This window comes from Staurois parvus, unplaced genomic scaffold (genome assembly GCF_062004578.1).
Source record: "Staurois parvus isolate SC_StPar_1 unplaced genomic scaffold, SC_StPar_1.0 ptg000221l, whole genome shotgun sequence".
In the NCBI taxonomy this organism is placed as follows: Eukaryota; Metazoa; Chordata; class Amphibia; order Anura; family Ranidae; genus Staurois; species Staurois parvus.
Window position 1 is genome coordinate 416,170 of NW_028318017.1, and position 19,473 is coordinate 435,642.

General features: G+C 43.0%; 2 protein-coding genes across 2 annotated transcripts in view; one reads left to right on the plus strand and one right to left on the minus strand.

The window, feature by feature from the left end:
- The window catches only part of LOC149460710 (uncharacterized), a 29,623-nt gene extending 26,533 nt beyond the window's left edge, over positions 1-3,090 (plus strand). Inside the window, 3 exon segments of the mRNA XM_089679220.1 lie at positions 798-1,385; positions 1,387-1,674; positions 1,676-3,090. Of these exon segments, the coding sequence (XP_089535346.1) occupies positions 798-1,385; positions 1,387-1,674; positions 1,676-2,371 (1,572 nt within the window). The 3' untranslated portion in view covers positions 2,372-3,090.
- An 8,664-nt stretch (positions 3,091-11,754) lies between these two features.
- Positions 11,755-14,008, minus strand: LOC149460711 (uncharacterized). Its single transcript, XM_089679286.1, has one exon. It carries the CDS (start codon positions 13,677-13,679, stop codon positions 12,444-12,446), a length of 1,236 nt encoding a protein of 411 aa, XP_089535412.1. The 5' UTR covers positions 13,680-14,008; the 3' UTR covers positions 11,755-12,443.
- Positions 14,009-19,473: the final 5,465 nt, after the last annotated feature.

Genomic DNA, 19,473 nt, shown 5'->3' on the forward strand with positions numbered 1-19,473 from the left:
TGGTGATAATAATGTGATAACATCCTCCAACTTTGGACCCTTAAACAGAAAGTGATAATGAGGGAGGAGTCAATACCCCAATGATGGTGGTCTTCAGGATCAGTCCAGTCTTCATCTTGGTTGTTCTCCCCCCATCCTCACTCTCTGACCTCTGGTGGGGCTCAGCCCCGCTGTTCTTCATGACTAAATCATGGACTAAATAAGGAAGTGCAGTACTTCTTGTGTTGGGAAGATGGCGATGAGTGATAGAGGGGGTGGGGACCCTCGTCCTATAATCCCCTCATCACTGTCCCTCCTATAAAAGACAGTTCTGGTTGTTTCCTCACTCTCTGACTAAGGTCCATGAATAAAGAAATGACCTGGTAGGAGATCAGAGGAGCCATTTCCTAGTTCCCTTGAGGGTGGAATTGTAAGCTCCTCAGAGACCAAGCTGCCTCATGTGGGCGGAGTCCTGGTTGGGGGAACGGGGATTTGTCCCGTCCTGACATTTGGGGGTATTTGTACCGTCCTGACATTTGGAGGGATTTGTCCCGTCCTGACATTTGGGGGGATTTTTACCGTCCTGACATTTGGGGGGATTTGTCCCGTCCTGACATTTGGGGGTATTTGTACCGTCCTGACATTTGGGGGTATTTGTACCGTCCTGACATTTGGGGGGGATTTGTACCGTCCTGACATTTGGGGGGATTTGTCCCGTCCTGACATTTGGAGGGATCTGTCCCGTCCTGACATTTGGGGGGATTTGAACCAATCAGCTCCTGTCTAGTAATCCTCTTTGTCTTTGTATTTTAGTCCATGGTCGGGAGATGAGGAAAACCTCCGAGGATTGTCTCACTTTGTCTCCAGACTGGAAAGTAGAAGATGAGGACATCACACAGTATAGTCCAGGAGAAAACCCGGCTCCCTCCAATGTCCATCCGGCACCACCCAGTGTAGATGGACCATCGGATTCCTCGTATCCTGAGGGACCTCAGACTGTGCGGGACCGGGCCGGCCTTCCAACAGGGAAGAGGTTCTCCTGTACTGAGTGCGGGAAATGTTTCAGTTCTAAATCCCATCTTAATGTGCATAAAAGATTTCACATGGAGGAGAAGCCACATTCCTGTCCTGAGTGCGGGAAATGTTTTACAGACAAGTCCCATTTATACACACATCAGAGATCTCATACAGGGGAGAAGGCATATTCCTGTCCTGAGTGTGGGAAATGTTTTTCAGAGAAGTCCAGTCTTTACTCACATCAGAGATCTCACACAGGGGAAAAGCCGTATTCCTGTCCCGAGTGCGGGAAATGTTTTTCAAAGATGACCTATCTGTGCACGCATCAGAGATCTCACACGGGGAAGAAGCCGTATTCCTGTTCTGAGTGCGGGAAATGTTTTTTTACTGAAGTCCAGTCTTCACAGACATCAGAGATCTCACACAGGGGAGAAGCCGTATTCCTGTCCTGAGTGTGGGAAATGTTTTTCAGAGAAGTCCAGTATTTACACACATCAGAGATCTCACACAGGTGAGAAGCCGTATTCCTGTCCTGAGTGTGGGAAATGTTTTTCAGTGAAGTCCCATCTATACACGCATCAGAGATCTCACACGGGGGAGAAGCCGTATTCCTGTCCTGAGTGCGGGAAATGTTTTTCACTGAAGTCCAGTCTTTACAGACATCAGAGATCTCACACGGGGGGAGAAGCCGTATTCCTGTTCTGAGTGCGGGAAATGTTTTTCACTCAAGTCCAATCTTTACAGACATCAGAGATCTCACACGGGGGAGAAGCCGTATTCCTGTCCAGAGTGCGGGAAATGTTTTTCAGAGAAGTCCAATCTTTACTCACATCAGAGATCTCACACAGGGGAAAAGCCGTATTCCTGTCCCGAGTGCGGGAAATGTTTTTCAAAGATGACCTATCTGTGCACACATCAGAGATCTCACACGGGGAAGAAGCCGTATTCCTGTTCTGAGTGCGGGAAATGTTTTTTACTGAAGTCCAGTCTTCACAGACATCAGAGATCTCACACGGGGGAGAAGCCATATTCCTGTCCTGAGTGTGGGAAATGTTTTTCAGACAAGTCCCATCTATACAAACATCAGAGATCTCACACAGGGGAGAAGCCATATTCCTGTCCAGAATGTGGGAAATGTTTTTCAGACAAGTCCCATTTATACACACATCAGAGATCTCATACAGGGGAGAAGGCATATTCCTGTCCAGAATGTGGGAAATGTTTTTCAGACAAGTCCCATTTATACACACATCAGAGATCTCATACAGGGGAGAAGGCATATTCCTGTCCTGAGTGTGGGAAATGTTTTACAAGGAAGTCTAATCTTTACAAACATCAGAGATCTCACACAGGAAGAAGCCACTTTCTGTCCTAAGTGAGGGAAACTGAAGTCCTGTCTCCCTTTACATCAGGGGTCCCACACAACCCTGGAGGTGTATTAGTGCCATGAGTGCGGGAAATGTCTTCTAGATGAATGTTGCTGGACATCCCAGCTCTCATGTGCGGAAGAAGCCCCCCTGATATACACCTCAGATATACTCCATGGCTGATCTTCATCATGGAAGAAACAGTTGATAAGGAGATCAGAGGCCCCCAAAGACATGGATGAAGTGCAGTAAATGTCGGGGTGCAGAGTGGTCAGTAGATCCTGGAAATGAAGGACACAACTTCAGCCCTTCTTGGGTGTCGGAGTTGCGTTTCCTGATAATGATATAGCGGGTTACAGAGCTAGAAGCCGGGAGAGCCCAGATCTCGTTATCGGGGAACAGACAACAAGAACTTCTGAAGTTGATGTCCTTCATTTCAAGGCTCTACAGAACAGTGGTGACCCCGAAGCGTCTCTCTGTCTTCAGTCCATCCTTCTCCCATCCCCCAACAGGAGGGAAGGAGAACTCCGCCCCAAACTAGGGGGGAACTTTCCTCTCATTATTTCCCTTGGCTTCTGTGTGGGTTTGGGTGGTTGGAGGAGTGCGGCACGAGAGGGAACACGGCTTGTTGTTCTATGTCTACATATGGGGTCTGGGTAGAGGGGATCCACCGGAAAATATTTCTACTCTTTGATTTTGTGCAAATCATTTCTGTTTTCACTTTGAAGGGCGATATTATGTGTGGTTTGTAAAAGGGATTGGCCCAATAGATACCACCCCACTTAGAGAATAGATGAACTAATATGACCAGCATTCATTCAGCCATGTCACATGTTGGGATCTTTTCTACAATACTTTGTTATAATAATGGAACACGTTGTGTATTGTATTGTACACCAATAATAATGACTCCGCCCCCACATTCCAGACAAGGGATCTTCCTGACCAATCAGATTCCTTCCTTTACTATTTCCTGATTCTATGATTACAATCTTGTTAGAAGTAAAACTATAATAAAGAATTTATTGAGTGAAAAGAATTGTGTGTGTCGGGGCCACGATGGGGATCTTTGGGGCCCAAACATTTCTCACAGGAGACACTTCACAAGCCTTTACAGGTCATCCAGTTTCTGGTTCACCATGAATAATGGCCCAGAGTGCAGGGGTCAGGAGACTACTTCATACAGCCCTGCAAACAACGTGCAGTGGTCAGGAGTATGTGATTTACCTCCCAGAGTACAGAGTGTAGTGGTCAGGAGTATGTGATTTACATCCCAGAGTACAGAGTGTAGTGGTCAGGAGTATGTGATTTACATCCCAGAGTACAGAGTGTAGTGGTCAGGAGTTACATCCCAGAGTACAGAGTGTAGTGGTCAGGAGTTACATCCCAGAGTACAGAGTGCAGTGGTCAGGAGTTACATCCCAGAGTACAGAGTGTAGTGGTCAAGAGTATGTGATTTACATCCCAGAGTACAGAGTGTAGTGGTCAAGAGTATGTGATTTACATCCCAGAGTACAGAATGTAGTGGTCAGGAGTATGTGATTTACATCCCAGAGTACAGAGTGTAGTGGTCAGGAGTATGTGATTTACATCCCAGAGTACAGAGTGTAGTGGTCAGGAGTATGTGATTTCCATCCCAGAGTACAGAGTGCAGTGGTCAGGAGTATGTGATTTACATCCCAGAGTACAGAGTGTAGTGGTCAGGAGTATGTGATTTCCATCCCAGAGTACAGAGTGTAGTGGTCAGGAGTATGTGATTTACATCCCAGAGTACAGAGTGTAGTGGTCAGGAGTATGTGATTTACATCCCAGAGTACAGAGTGTAGTGGTCAGGAGTATGTGATTTACATCCCAGAGTACAGAGTGTAGTGGTCAGGAGTATGTGATTTACATCCCAGAGTACAGAGTGTAGTGGTCAGGAGTATGTGATTTACATCCCAGAGTACAGAGTGTAGTGGTCAGGAGTATGTGATTTACATCCCAGAGTACAGAGTGCAGTGGTCAGGAGTATGTGATTTACATCTCAGAGTACAGAGTGCAGTGGTCAGGAGTATGTGATTTCCATCCCAGAGTACAGAGTGTAGTGGTCAGGAGTATGTGATTTCCATCCCAGAGTACAGAGTGTAGTGGTCAGGAGTATGTGATTTCCATCCCAGAGTACAGAGTGCAGTGGTCAGGAGTATGTGATTTCCATCCCAGAGTACAGAGTGTAGTGGTCAGGAGTATGTGATTTACATCCCAGAGTGCAGAGTGTAGTGGTCAGGAGTATGTGATTTCCATCCCAGAGTACAGAGTGTAGTGGTCAGGAGTATGTGATTTACATCGAGGAGTGTAGTGGTCAGGAGTATATGATATACAGTCCCTATACAGAGTGAAGTAGTCAGAAGTAGTATGTCATGTATGTCACAGTGGGTAAGATCATGTCTTATACAGCCCAGCATTTAGAAGTGGTCATCGGTCAGGAGCATGTCATACATGGCTCAGAAAAAAAAGTGCAGTGGTTAGGAACATGTCATGTACAGCCCTTTGTACAGAGTGCAATGGTCAGGTTTATATCTTAGGTCTGTGTACAGAGTGCAATGTTCAGGAGTATATCATATACAGCCCTGTGTACAGAGTGCAGTGGTCAGTGTTATATCTTAGGCCTGTGTACAGAGTGCAGTGGTCAGGAGTATATCATATACAGCCCTGTGTACAGAGCACAGTGGCCATGAATATATCATATACAGCCTTGTGTACAGTGTGCAGTGGTCAGGATTATATCTTAGGCCTGTGTACAGAGCGCAGTGGTCAGGAGTATATCATATACAGCCCTGTGTGTAGAGTGCAGTGGTCAGGAAAATGTCATAAACTGCCCTGTGTATAGAGTGCAGTGGTCAGGAGTATATCATATACAGCCCTGTGTACAGAGCGCAGTGGTCAGGAACATGTCATATACTGCCCTGTGTACAGAGCGCAGTGGTCAGGAACATGTCATATACTGCCCTGTATATATTGTGCAGTGGTCAGGAGTATGTCATATACTGCCCAGCATGCATAGTACAATGGTCAGGATTTTGTGGAAGAACAAAAATATTTTCTTTCCAAGATAACACCTAAGAGGAGATCACCACGAGCCCTGAAGGAAGTTTGCCTCGTATGGACATGACCAATTAGAAGCGTATACGTAGCCCAGTAACACTGCTCACCACCCTTGCATTATCTTGCATATATAAACTCACTTTTTCATTCCAATAAACTAGAAGTTTTCACAGAATTAAACGTGTGTCAGTGTGGCTTTCTTCATGTGTGCGCACTAAAGAGCTAGCATGATTAATTAGGACAGGAACAGATAATCATCGGACACTTAGTCCGGCTAAATCACTCCCATAACAAGCTGCTTGCTGTGGGGGCACTCAACAGGAGGGAGGGGCTGGGAGCCCCTGTGGGGGACCCGAGAAGAGGAGGATCCAGGCTGCTCTGTGCAAACCCATCACACACAGCAGTAAGTATGACATGTTTGTTTTAAATGAAAAAAAATGTTGCCTTTACAATCACTTTAAGTCTCGTTTACTAATGGACACGACACCCACAGATCATAAACAAAGCAAAAGTGACACATAAATGTGACAGCAAATAACCAACCCAACAACCTGACTATAATACACTGTGTACAAATGGAGGGAAGCTGACATACACCGGGCAGACCCAGGACTAGTAATCAGGGGAGCAGAGATGGGGGAACAGGATGCAGGAAACCAGAATCAGGGGAAAGTATATAAGATACAGGATGCAGGATCCAGCAGGGAAGCGGCTCATAGGCAGAACACTGAGGAACTGATGAAAACTACGGGGGGATTATATACCTTCCCAGCAGCCAGCATCAGGTGGAGCCTCATTACTGACACCCTCTGTCTGCTGGGAGACAAAGCAATGTCTCCTCTCTACTTCCTCCTGACTCACCTCTCACCCAGAGCTTCCTGTCTGTACCTGACATCACTTCCTGTCTACCTGACATCACTTCCTGTCTGTACCTGACATCACTATCTGTTTATACCTATATCACTTCCCATCTGTACCTGACATCACTTCCTGTCTGTACCTGACATCACTTCCCATCTGTACCTGACACCACTTCCTGTATGTACCTGACATCATTTCCCATCTGTACCCGACATTATTTCTCGTCTGTACCCAACATCACTTTTCATCTGTACCTGACACCACTTCCCATCTGTACCTGACATCACTTTTCATCTGTACCTGACACCACTTCCCATCTGTACCTGACACCACTTCCTGTATGTACCTGACATCATTTCCCATCTGTACCCAACATTATTTCTCGTCTGTACCCGACATCACTTTTCATCTGTACCTGACACCACTTCCCATCTGTACCTGACATAATTTCCCGTCTGTACCTGATATCAGTTCCCGTCTGTACCTGACATCACTTCCCGTCTGTACCTGACATCACTTCCCGTCTGTACCTGACATCACTTACCATCTATACCTGACATCACTTCCCGTATGTACCTGACATCACTTTCTCTGTGTACCTGACATCACTTACCATCTGTACCTGACATCACTTCCCATCTGTACCTGACATCATTTCCCGTCTGTACTCGACATCACTTCCCATCTGTACCCGACATCACTTTCCATCTGTACCTGACATCACTTCCTGTATGTACCTGACATCACTTCTCATGTGTACCTGACATCACTTACCATCTATACCTGATATCACTTCCCGTCTATACCTGACATCACTTCCCATCTGTACCTGTCATCACTTCCCATCTGTACCTGTCATTACTTTCTGTCTGTACCTGACATCACTTCCTGTCTGTACCTGACATCACTTCCTGTCTGGGTAGAAGGGCACTCACCACCTGGTGGAGCTCAGAGGAACTGCAGCTCTAAGAAATGTCTCATAGTTTGAACCTTGTTGTTGTTTCAAAGCATTCTCCAATGATCATGTCCATGTCTGGCAGATTCCAGGACACTTCAAAGTGGCAGTGAGGTGACGACTCCGGAACACTCTCTGGGTTCCATCACCAGGGACTGCAATTATACCCGACTGCTGGGAGCCGGCATCTCCTTTCCTACAGTGAAAGTATAATTGTGACATCAGCAGAGAGGCAGCCGGAGGCTGGGATCAGGTAAGTACCACCACTGACCACCAATGCTGGGCTGGGGGTACACTTTATTCTCACTGACACCAACAATGGCATTTGTTTTATCTAACTGACACCAACAATGGAACTTATTTTATCTCACTGACACCAATGGGGCTTATTTATCTCACTGACACCAACAATGGGGCTTATTTTATCTCACTGACACCAATGATGGATGTCAAGGAAATCATGCCCACGGTGACTGGGTAACTGGAGTGAGATCCTTGATTGGTGGAGAATGAATGAGGGTGGAGCTTTCTCTGAATTCTCATCTGCTGTATTTTTAACTGAAATTTTGCCTTTCATAAATCATTGCACTAATATTGTGTAAAATAATAAAAATCATAAAACATCAGAACTAATAACAATTTATCCTCTAGTGTGTCTGCTGTTGTGAAGAAATATATATAATATTTGGGGGTTTTAAGTAATTTTAAGGTATAAATGGTCTTTAAAACATGTAAACAAAAAAAATGTAAAATGTCTCCAGGACTCCATGGACCCCTTCATTCCACACAGTCTCCAGGAACCGGGAAACCACAGAGAAACCAAGTGTCCCCTGACTTCCTCTCTAGGCTGGGATGTCCCCCTGGTTGGGTGCCCCCTACAGTAGAAGAAGCAGACTGCACCTGCCTACATCTTCTTTATGCTTTGTCTGATCAGGATGGCGGTCATTTCTCCCTGAACACGGAGCTCCCTAAACACGAGGTACAGGTGGTGCAGCATTGAGCCCCGTCCAGCTGTAGTGTAGACTTTGACAGGCTGCAGGCAGCGGGGCTGGACGCTGTACCTGTGCCTACCAGGTGTATTATAATGCCAGGATTGCACCCACAGGGGCTGGACCCCCCATGTACAAGGGGCCTAAGAGATACCATCAGCTGGTGTCCCATTCCATCAGACCCCTATAACTGGAAGAGGACATATTTGGGGGGATGTGTTGTAGAAGAACCCAGACCACAGTATTGTGTGATGAAATTATAATTCAACTTTATTAATCATATATATGTGACACTTTAACAGAAGAAAAGAGATAGATTGTTTACATTTCAAGGATCTATTTATACCATTTATATCATCTATGCTAAGAAACTCATTAACATATGACACACCCCTCATTAATACCAGCCCACTTATGTGACCCTCTGAACATCCAAATCCCTGTAAATTCCCAGAAAACACTTTCATGTTTTATCCATAACAAGCTGATTGAGTACAAGAGAACCCGGAGCCCCTCCTACTCATTCCCACACAAGTCCATGTCACCATCTACAAGGTGAGAGGACCTGAAGGAGAACAAGACCAGGACCACCAGGACCATCGCCTGACTGAAGCCAAGCTCACATTTCTTTCTAATGCTGCTTCTATGGTCTCCTCAGATACAGATTTGGCAGATGTACATTAGTGGAACCCTTTCACTCCGGCCAACGTAAGGTTTCCATCAGCAGCAGCACGGCCTTATAGCTATAGCACCCGGGGGTTGTCTACATTTGTTAGGCCATCTGTCAGCTTTCTGGTGGAAGTGATTCAGCCGCACTGAAGGTCCTCCCCCCGCCATATATACCGGGCTCAGCTGTCCTTCCTGCAAGCCCAAGACAGGCATGGTGGGTGTCAGTGGTGAGGGCAGAAGGAAATCAGCAAACATCTGATCTCTGATCTCCCCTTCAGTGAATGAATGTGGGAGGTGGGAGATTATGTCATTTCTGGGTTCAGCGCTGTCATTCTTCAGTCATTATGGTTTGGGAAGGAGCTGATTAGGCATGATCTGTGCTTGACCATCTTTCTTGGGGTACAGAGGTGACATTGGGGGTCTAATAATGTTCTGATGTCTCTTTAAAGAGGACCTGTGACCAGAAATATGTACCACAGGGGGGCTATCAACCCCCTATCTGATAGAAGCCATGTTAAGTGTAAAAAGAGATGAAAAAAATTTAAGTAACATTATAAAAATAAAAACCCACAAAACAAATCACACGACACATTTTACATATCATTGCACAAGCGAGAGTGAGAACAATCATTCTGAGGCCATCGTTCACGGATAACTATCTGAACTGATAACCTATAAAGGCTCTTAAAGCGTCAAACTGAAGTTTGTCACCATTTCACAAGTACGCACAGTTTATAAAGTTTGACATGTTTGGTATCTATATACTTGATGCTAACCCCATATTTTATAATTTCACCAAATTGGGTCATATATTGTGTTCTTTGTGCACTAACATTATCTATTTTACAGAAAATATGTATTTGATAAACAGCTGTGCTAATATTCTGTGACATGAAAAATGGCAACTACCACCATTATATTCTCCAGAGTCTCTGATTTCAGAAAATAAAATAAATGTTTGGGATTTTAACTAATCATATGGCCTAAAATGTGAATATAACTTAAAAAAGCAAAATAATCTCTGGCAGTAAAAGAAAAGACAGAAATGTATATTTCAAAATCAAAACTATGGTAGCAACTAATGGCTTAAGAAGCAAACCCACCATATTACTCAACCAGATTCCAACTAAACCCACCCAAAACATTGGATCCCACCTCCCCCCACCCAGGTTCCTGTTGGAACTCCTTTACCTTGTGTAGATATCCCCTTCTGAGATCCTCATTATCTAATATAAACATACAACACTCTCCATCTGACACCATTTGTAGACTCCACCTTGGTCTGCCAAGAGATAGTCAGCTGCCAAGCAGTTCTGTGACACCACCTTAGATGGTGGAGCCACTTCTGCTGTCAGCTCTGCTATAACATCAGTGGTGTCATTGGTTACCTGATCCATGACTCCAGTACACCGGTTCATCTTACTTATCTTAGATTCCCCATCCCGTCTATGAAGGGCTCACTGCATAAAGCAGCTCCAATCCAGAGAAAATGTTTCTTCTCACTGGAAGGCCAGGGGAGTATTAGGAGAAATTGAGGCTTTCCTTTACAGATATGGGGGGAGGGGCAACATAACCTAAAGTACAGCTATGGGTGGAATTGAAGGGAAGCCACTTTAGGGTGCTCCTTCCACACAAGAAGCAAATGTTATCTGGAAGGACTAGGAATCCATTGGACCAATGGGGATTAAACATTCTGCAATTACAGTGAGAAACCATGAAATGTTACTGGCCTGTGATTGGCTCTCCTATTGTTAGTAAAGTAAGTGAGACTCCCTTTGTCGGTGCCATTAATGGAAAGAAACTATGTGAAATGTTTCTTCCAAATCCAAAAAGGTGATCCCCTTGGGTAAGTACCCATCCTAATATTCCTGATATGAGTTTGTAGTCCCTGCCACTACAGAAAACATGGACAATCATTTACACCTTTTACAGCAGGACAGTAAATATCAGAACACAATTCAAACAGAAGACCAACAGCAGGAAGTCTGCTAACTGAATGTGTAATGCAATCTGTCATTAGCATTCCCAGAGTTCCCTCAGCAACATAGTTGTATCAGCTGTTGGTCCTGTCTGTAGATCTGTTATTTCCCCACCTTCTGTAACAGGGTGACAACCCTGATCATTCTGTAGGAACATTACACAGCAGCGTTGTCACCCTGTACAGGGAAGTCTTAGATAGATTATAAGTAAGACACACAACAAGTAAAGTCCAACTTCAGCTAACGCTTCTACAGCAGTTACAGCAACAGGATTTCTATAAGGTTCAACCCCCCATATGAATGGAAGATGACAGTTGTAAGCACCCCCAGCAGTCTTATATGGTGTTTCCCAACCATCCAACTTTCATTTTTGCCAAATAGCTTGGCCTTCTACAGGAAGCAGAAAAAAACTGGGAGGGTCAACAGGTAATAAAAAAGTTACAAGGGGAGATTCGGAAAAACAAAAACGTTTATGCTAATGACAGATTGCACCATTTATGTAATTATTGATTTTGCCCATTGTTACACTGTGGCGCCGATGTCTTAACTCGTCCATTCAGAGTCATTAAGGTGAACCCCAATAAGAGGAATTTCAGTCTCCCAGAAGAAGTGGTAGGAATATGACCGCACACTTAGCACTTTGTAAGTTCAGATCTCTTGCAGTTGTACCGTGTGAATAGTTTATGGAGATGAGCAATAGCTGGACAGAAAAAAAAAAGATAACAAAGACATCCAATCATCACCTGATAGAATCCCTTTTGAGAAAACCAGATGAAACACAAGTGGCCAGCTGGGATTAGGTGATACTGTTGAATATGTACCCTAAAACAGCATTAACTCCGTGTTGGAGGGCCTACAGCAGCTTAAGAAGTTACTCTCTAACCAGAGACCTCTATCTGGCTGGTATCTCAGCTACAGACCTGCCTGGAAAGATGTCATCCATGAGAGGATATAGAACATGGAAAGGAGGCATTGATCATGGGAGAGGAGGTGGAACATGTAATGGGAGGTGTGGACACGGTGGGCTTAGCTGGAACCCTCAAGCCTTGCTTATGATGTATTAATTCTCAAAAGAACATGGAATGGACTCTCCTAATGAGGTTTCAGAGGCTTGGCAAGAAGCCATTGGACCCCATCCTAGACTCTGGTACTGAGGCATTGTTGGTCATGTATTGGTTGGTCAGATTCTGTCAATGAAGAAAATGCATGGGAACATAGCTCAGTTAGTGAATGATGAAAATGAATTACATGCTCAGTCAATGCTCCATAAAAAAGGATAAAGATGAGGAAAACAGTTCAGTCATTGCTGCTTATCTGAAAAAAATGTCCATAGGTAAAATATTCACAGGCCTTCTAGGTGTGTTCCTGATGGACATAAGCACTAAACCCAATGCATCCGAACATTAAATTCCTGATTGTTCACAGATTTTTTTTCTAAGCAGCATTTTGTCTTTTTATGTCTTCCGTCGTTTGTGGGAAGACATTGGGGCTGTGAACCTAATGAGACAGCTTTAACTTCTTTAATATTGTCCAATCTTCTGGATTTTCATTTATGCAGCTCAAGCTTGTGAATCCTCTGGTGACAGATTAGCCCGGCATTACCTGTAAAAGCTTTGTCACATTCTGAACATTGATATGGCTTCTCTCGAGTGTGGAGGATCCTCTGGTGTGTGATAAGATGTGCCATCCGTGTAAAAGCTTTGTCACATTCAGAACACTGATATGGCTTCTCTCCGGTGTGGATCCTTTGGTGTGTGATAAGATATGACTTATGTGTAAAAGCTTTATCACATTCTGAACATTGATATGGCTTCTCTCCAGTGTGGACCCTCTCATGTATGACAAGGTGATCCCTCCGTTTAAAAGTTTTATCACATTCTGAACACTGATATGGCTTCTCTCCAGTATGAACCCTCTCATGTATGACAAGGTGTTCCCTCCGTTTAAAAGTTTTATCACATTCAGAACATTGATATGGCTTCTCTCCAGTATGAACCCTCTCATGTATGACAAGGTGTCTCCTCCGTTTAAAAGTTTTATCACATTTCAAACATTGATATGGCTTCTCCCCAGTGTGGACCCTCTGGTGTGCTATAAGCTCTGACTTCCGTGTAAAAGCTTTGTCACATTCTGAACACTGATATGGCTTCTCTCCAGTATGAATCCTCTCATGTATGACAAGGTGTCCCCTCCATTTAAAAGTTTTATCACATTCAGAACACTGATATGGCTTCTCTCCAGTATGAACCCTCTCATGTATGACAAGGTGTCTCCTCCGTTTAAAAGTTTTATCACATTCAGAACACTGATATGGCTTCTCTCCAGTGTGAACCCCATGGTGTGCAATAAGATCTGACTTCTGTGTAAAAGCTTTGTCACATTCTGAACACTGATATGGCTTCTCTCCAGTATGAATCATCTCATGTATGACAAGGTGTCCCCTCCATTTAAAAGTTTTATCACATTCAGAACATTGATATGGCTTCTCTCCAGTGTGATTCCTCTGGTGTATGATAAGATTTGACTTCTGTGTAAAAGCTTTGTCACATTCAGAACACTGATATGGCTTCTCTCCGGTGTGGATCCTTTGGTGTGTGATAAGATATGACTTATGTCTAAAAGCTTTATCACATTCTGAACATTGATATGGCTTCTCTCCAGTGTGGACCCTCTCATGTATGACAAGGTGATCCCTCCGTTTAAAAGTTTTATCACATTCTGAACACTGATATGGCTTCTCTTCAGTGTGGACCTTCTGGTGTGTGATATGTTTTGCCTCCATTGTAAAATCTTTGTCACGTTCCAAACAAGAAATCGCTTGAAATGACTCCTCTTATGTATACATGGGTTGGACTTTACTGTAAAGCAATTGTCACTTCCAGAACACTGAAATTACTTTTCTCATGTTGTCCTCTGAGGTTGGATCAGTGTTGAAGAAGACCCAAAGCACTTATGACATTTAGAACATGGATATGACTTGTGTCCTGTGTGACTCCTCCAGTGAACTGCAATAAAAACTTTCAGTCAATTACAACACCCAGATGTTTGGTTTCCCATGTGACTGAGTTGTATTCACGAAGACCAGCATGACCAAAAACGTGGTTCATCAATCCACCTGTACAGGAAAAAAAATAAAAATCAGAATTCTATATAAAAGGGCTAAAGTTGGTTTTTATTTTTAATGATCATTATTAAATATATCTTATATATCATCGCAGGCTGTGTCAGCATTATGGTTGTCCTCAAAGGGCCAGTTGTAACTGTAAGACTAGATGTCCAGAGCACCTCACCCCCCCATTAAATCAGATGCCAAGAACCCCACACCCTCTCTAACATCACCGTGCACCTCCTTTGGGGGCAGAGCTGGAAAGCAGAAAGCGCAGGGTCTGGAGGAGGACCAGAGGAGGAGTGGAGTCAATTACCAGAGTCTACTGAATTCTGAAATTCTGAGACCAAGGGAGGGGATACTGCAGCTGCACTGAGAGGTGCAGGATTTGGCAGAGGAGTCCTATTCTGCTCTCTGCTGCCGACTGCTGAGAAAAGGTGGGGGAGGAGACAAGGGGGTAACTGAAGGAGAGGTGCAAGGGCCACATGAAATAACTTAGAGGGCAGGATCTGGATACAGGTGTTTGACACCTGTGTTATATATATATATATAGAAAGCATATGTACATCATCATTTGTATATATATATATATATATATATATATATATAAAAATTTAATTAAACTAAATTGTATTAAGTTTTTAAGTGCACACAGTATATCCAACATTCAGCCCAGACAATGGAGTCATACATTCTCATGTATAAGCAGTTGTGGCAATGTTACAGATCATACAGAACAATAACTTGCTTTGTCTCTGGTTTCACTGTTACCTTCTATAAACAAATGAAAAGAGAATAAAGAAGCAACGTAGAACAATTCACCTGTACATGGCAAGTAACTCTCTCCAGTACATACATAGATAGCTGACACCGTTCAAGTAGGCCTGTGTCTACAGGATCATACACCAAGTATCGGCCTCCAATGTAGTCACCATTTAGTAGGGTACAATTGGCCGGGTCCATTTTTAGGGGCCTAAAAAAGTTAAACCTATAAAAACCTATGACAAATGAAGTATGGGGAGTGAGTACCGGAGTATCCAGCCAGTTCTGCCAGAGAGCCATAAGTCTCCTAGGAGAAGTTAGGTTTTCATGTATTATTATGGGGTTCACCTGCTCAATCCATGCCTGGTGGGAGTATGAGTTGATAACCAGAATGCTTGGATTCGATTTGCAGGTACGTTCAGAAAGTACATCTAAGGATCCAAAAATTGCAAGCTTAATCTCAGCTAGGGAGAGACTTTCATCAATCAATAAGCTCCTATATTATAACCCTTCACACAAAATCACAACTTTCTCCCTAGAAAGTATACAATCTAATAAATCCTTTTGTGGTACACATAAATCCCCAAAGTTATATTTACATAAATCCACACTCAATTCTATTTAAAAAATAAAATAAACCCAAAAAAATCAAAATTATATATATATAAAAATTATATATAAAAAAAATTATATATGAAAATTGTGTTCAATAAACCCAAAGTGTCCAAGTTCCAAAAAAATGTTTTTCTTTCAATCCAATAAAGCAGAAATTGGTTCTAAGACTCCATGATCACCTCAAAGAAAAATAGAAAAAAAGAAAATTCATAGTGTATTACCCTTTCACAAAATGTATATATATACTTCACTCTGTGCACAACACAAAAACACACTCAAAATCATTTTGTGCAAAATAAATCCAATATATATCACAATCCAAATAGGTGAATAAAATTAAATAAATAAAGTAAGTAAAACCCAAAACGTGAAAAAAACGTGATCACTCCAATCACAAGTGAATAGTGATACTCGATTTCTCAATCCTTCATTTTCTTAGGTTTTCCTCCCAACTCCTCATAAAAGCATAAAAAGGCTCTTTTCATCTGATGAAGTCCGGAAGTGACGAAACGCGTTAGAGGAGTGACGTCATCACGCACGCACGCTAACCGGAAGTGTCGCCGTGGCCATTTTGTTGGTTGGAAACATGTGGTTTTCAACCTGAAACTTGAAAGAGGAATATAGGAAGCTGGATATCCCTGTTTTATATGTGAGTTGCTATTAAAATTTGTCCATTTTTATGGATTCTGCCTAAAGAGCCTTTTTATGCTTTTATGAGGAGTTGGGAGGAAAACCTAAGAAAATGAAGGATTGAGAAATACGGATCTCCTATGTCAGTTCATGCTTTAAAATACTGCAAGAGGGTAAAAGTACCTAGCATCGATTTTTGGCTGGAGTTTAGAGGGTACTAGTACCTAGTATCACTATTCACTTGTGATTGGAGTGATCACGTTTTTTTCACGTTTTGGGTTTTACTTACTTTATTTATTTATTTAATTTTATTCACCTATTTGGATTGTGATATATATTGGATTTATTTTGCACAAAATGATTTTGAGTGTGTTTTTGTGTTGAGCACAGAGTGAAGTATATATATACATTTTGTGAAAGGGTAATACACTATGAATTTTCTTTTTTTCTATTTTTCTTTGAGGTGATCATGGAGTCTTAGAACCAATTTCTGCTTTATTGGATTGAAAGAAAAACATTTTTTTTGGAACTTGGACACTTTGGGTTTATTGAACACAATTTTCATATATAATTTTTTTTATATATAATTTTTATATATATATAATTTTGATTTTTTTGGGTTTATTTTATTTTTTAGATAGAATTGAGTGTGGATTTATGTAAATATAACTTTGGGGATTTATGTGTACCACAAAAGGATTTATTAGGGAGAGACTTTGTTCAATTAAAAGAAAAATGTCAAAGACAAGTGAGAAAATGTAAATGAGAAGCTGAGAGAAGAGCTAAAAACACAAACCCCCCCCCAGAGATCTATCCTAAAAATTCAATCTAAAATGTAACAATTACACCAAGAAAACCCTCAACTGAGGGAAGAGATAATGACACCAAAGATACAAATGGAGCTCAACAATCAGGAAAGAGAATCAAAGAGGATGATTTATACAAAGTACCCATCAAGGAACAACAGACCGGTGAGACCAATCAGCTTCCGAAATGTAACAAGACAAAGACCAGCAATAGCCAAGACAACTCTACTAATCCTGAGACCACAAATAGTGATGGCCGAACACCCCCCTGTTCAGGTCGCGGTCAAACATCCGAACCTACAGAATGTTCTACAATGAACGTCGAAGAGGAGGAACTGAGAGGTGTCTTACCGCATCTGAGTATGAAGATACCGCTCAGTTACTAATATCCGGCATGAGTTCTATGATGAAGTCACGCGGTATTTTAGTAGTGAGACATTCATTCATGTTCCTGGTGTCAGTGGGGTTTCCTGCTGACAGCTGAATGTCAAAAGAATTGTCAGCATTGCCCAGCAATTAAAAAAAACCCAGCTTGTTGTCCCCCTCTCATCCATACCAAGCACTTCGAGACTGGTATGGATTTTGAGAAGAACCCTCTATGCCAATTATTTTTTTATAAATGGCATGGGGGTCCCCCAAAAATCCATATCAGGAGGTGAGCACCCCCTCTCCTGAACCATACCAGGCCACATGCCCGCAACATGGTGGGGTGCCTTGGGTCGGGAGCCCCCCAAAGCACCTTGTCCACATATTGATGGGGACAAGGGCCTCTTTCCCACAACTGTAGCCTGTGGTTGCAGGGGTCTGTAGCCTGGGGGGCTTATTGGAATCTGGAAGCCCCCTTTAACAAGGGGGCCCAAAGATCCTGGCCCCCCCGCCTATGTAAATGAGTAGGCGGTATATGGTACTGCTACCCATTCACAAAAAAAGTGTAGAAAATGACAGGAGACAGTCTTTAACAAGTCCTTTATTGAAAATAAACATTTTAAAAAATGTCCCCCAAAGTAGATTCAACGTCAATCACGATCCTGCCACCATCGCTACCCAAAAAAGGGGAAAAAAGCTCTGCTTGCTATGCTGGCTCCTAGCTGTCTGACAGCTGCACCTGTGACAACAGTTTTTATATACCCCGCCCCCTTGTGACATCACCACGCACTGTGATTGGTCAAAGTATTACACCTGACTTGTGGTTAGGTGCATTGCTTTGTCCTATCACAATGCACTATCAGGGCGCAGTGCATTGTGGGGCATGGTGGGCAAACAGCCCACTGAATGCCCATACTGTTTGTGTTTGCTGAACACACGAACGGCCCATGTTCAAATCAAACTTAGGTTCAACTCGAACATGAAGCCCATCCCTACAAACAAACATCAAACCACAAGAACAGCCAACAGACTCCGGATTCTTATTGTTATTAATAGACTCCAATGGGAAATATCTAAACACCAAACGGCTCTTCCCAGGAACAAGAGACAACAAAATTCAAGTCCAACAACTGAACAAGCGACAGGAGTCATCAATGATCCGTATTTCACCAACCCCAAACGTATCATCATACACACCGACCCAAACGTATCATCATACACACCGACCCAAACGTATCATCATACACACCGACCCAAACGTATCATCATACACACCGACCCAAACGTATCATCATACACACCGACCCAAACGTATCATCATACACACCGACCCAAACGTATCATCATACACACAGACCCAAACGTATCATCATACACACCGACCCAAACGTATCATCATACACACAGACCCAAACGTATCATCATACACACCGACCCAAACGTATCATCATACACACCGACCCAAACGTATCATCATACACACCGACCCAAACGTATCATCATACACACCGACCCAAACGTATCATCATACACACCGACCCAAACGTATCATCATACACACCGACCCAAACGTATCATCATACACACCGACCCAAACGTATCATCATACACACCGACCCAAACATATCATCATACACACCGACCCAAACATATCATCATACACACCGACCCAAACATATCATCATACACACAGACCCAAACGTATCATCATACACACCGACCCAAACGTATCATCATACACACCGACCCAAACGTATCATCATACACACCGACCCAAACGTATCATCATACACACCGACCCAAACGTATCATCATACACACCGACCCAAACGTATCATCATACACACCGACCCAAACGTATCATCATACACACCGACCCAAACGTATCATCATACACACCGACCCAAACGTATCATCATACACACCGACCCAAACGTATCATCATACACACAGACCCAAACGTATCATCATACACACAGACCCAAACGTATCATCATACACACAGACCCAAACGTATCATCATACACACCGACCCAAACGTATCATCATACACACCGACCCAAACGTATCATCATACACACAGACCCAAACGTATCATCATACACACAGACCCAAACGTATCATCATACACACAGACCCAAACGTATCATCATACACACCGACCCAAACGTATCATCATACACACAGACCCAAACGTATCATCATACACACAGACCCAAACGTATCATCATACACACAGACCCAAACGTATCATCATACACACCGACCCAAACGTATCATCATACACACCG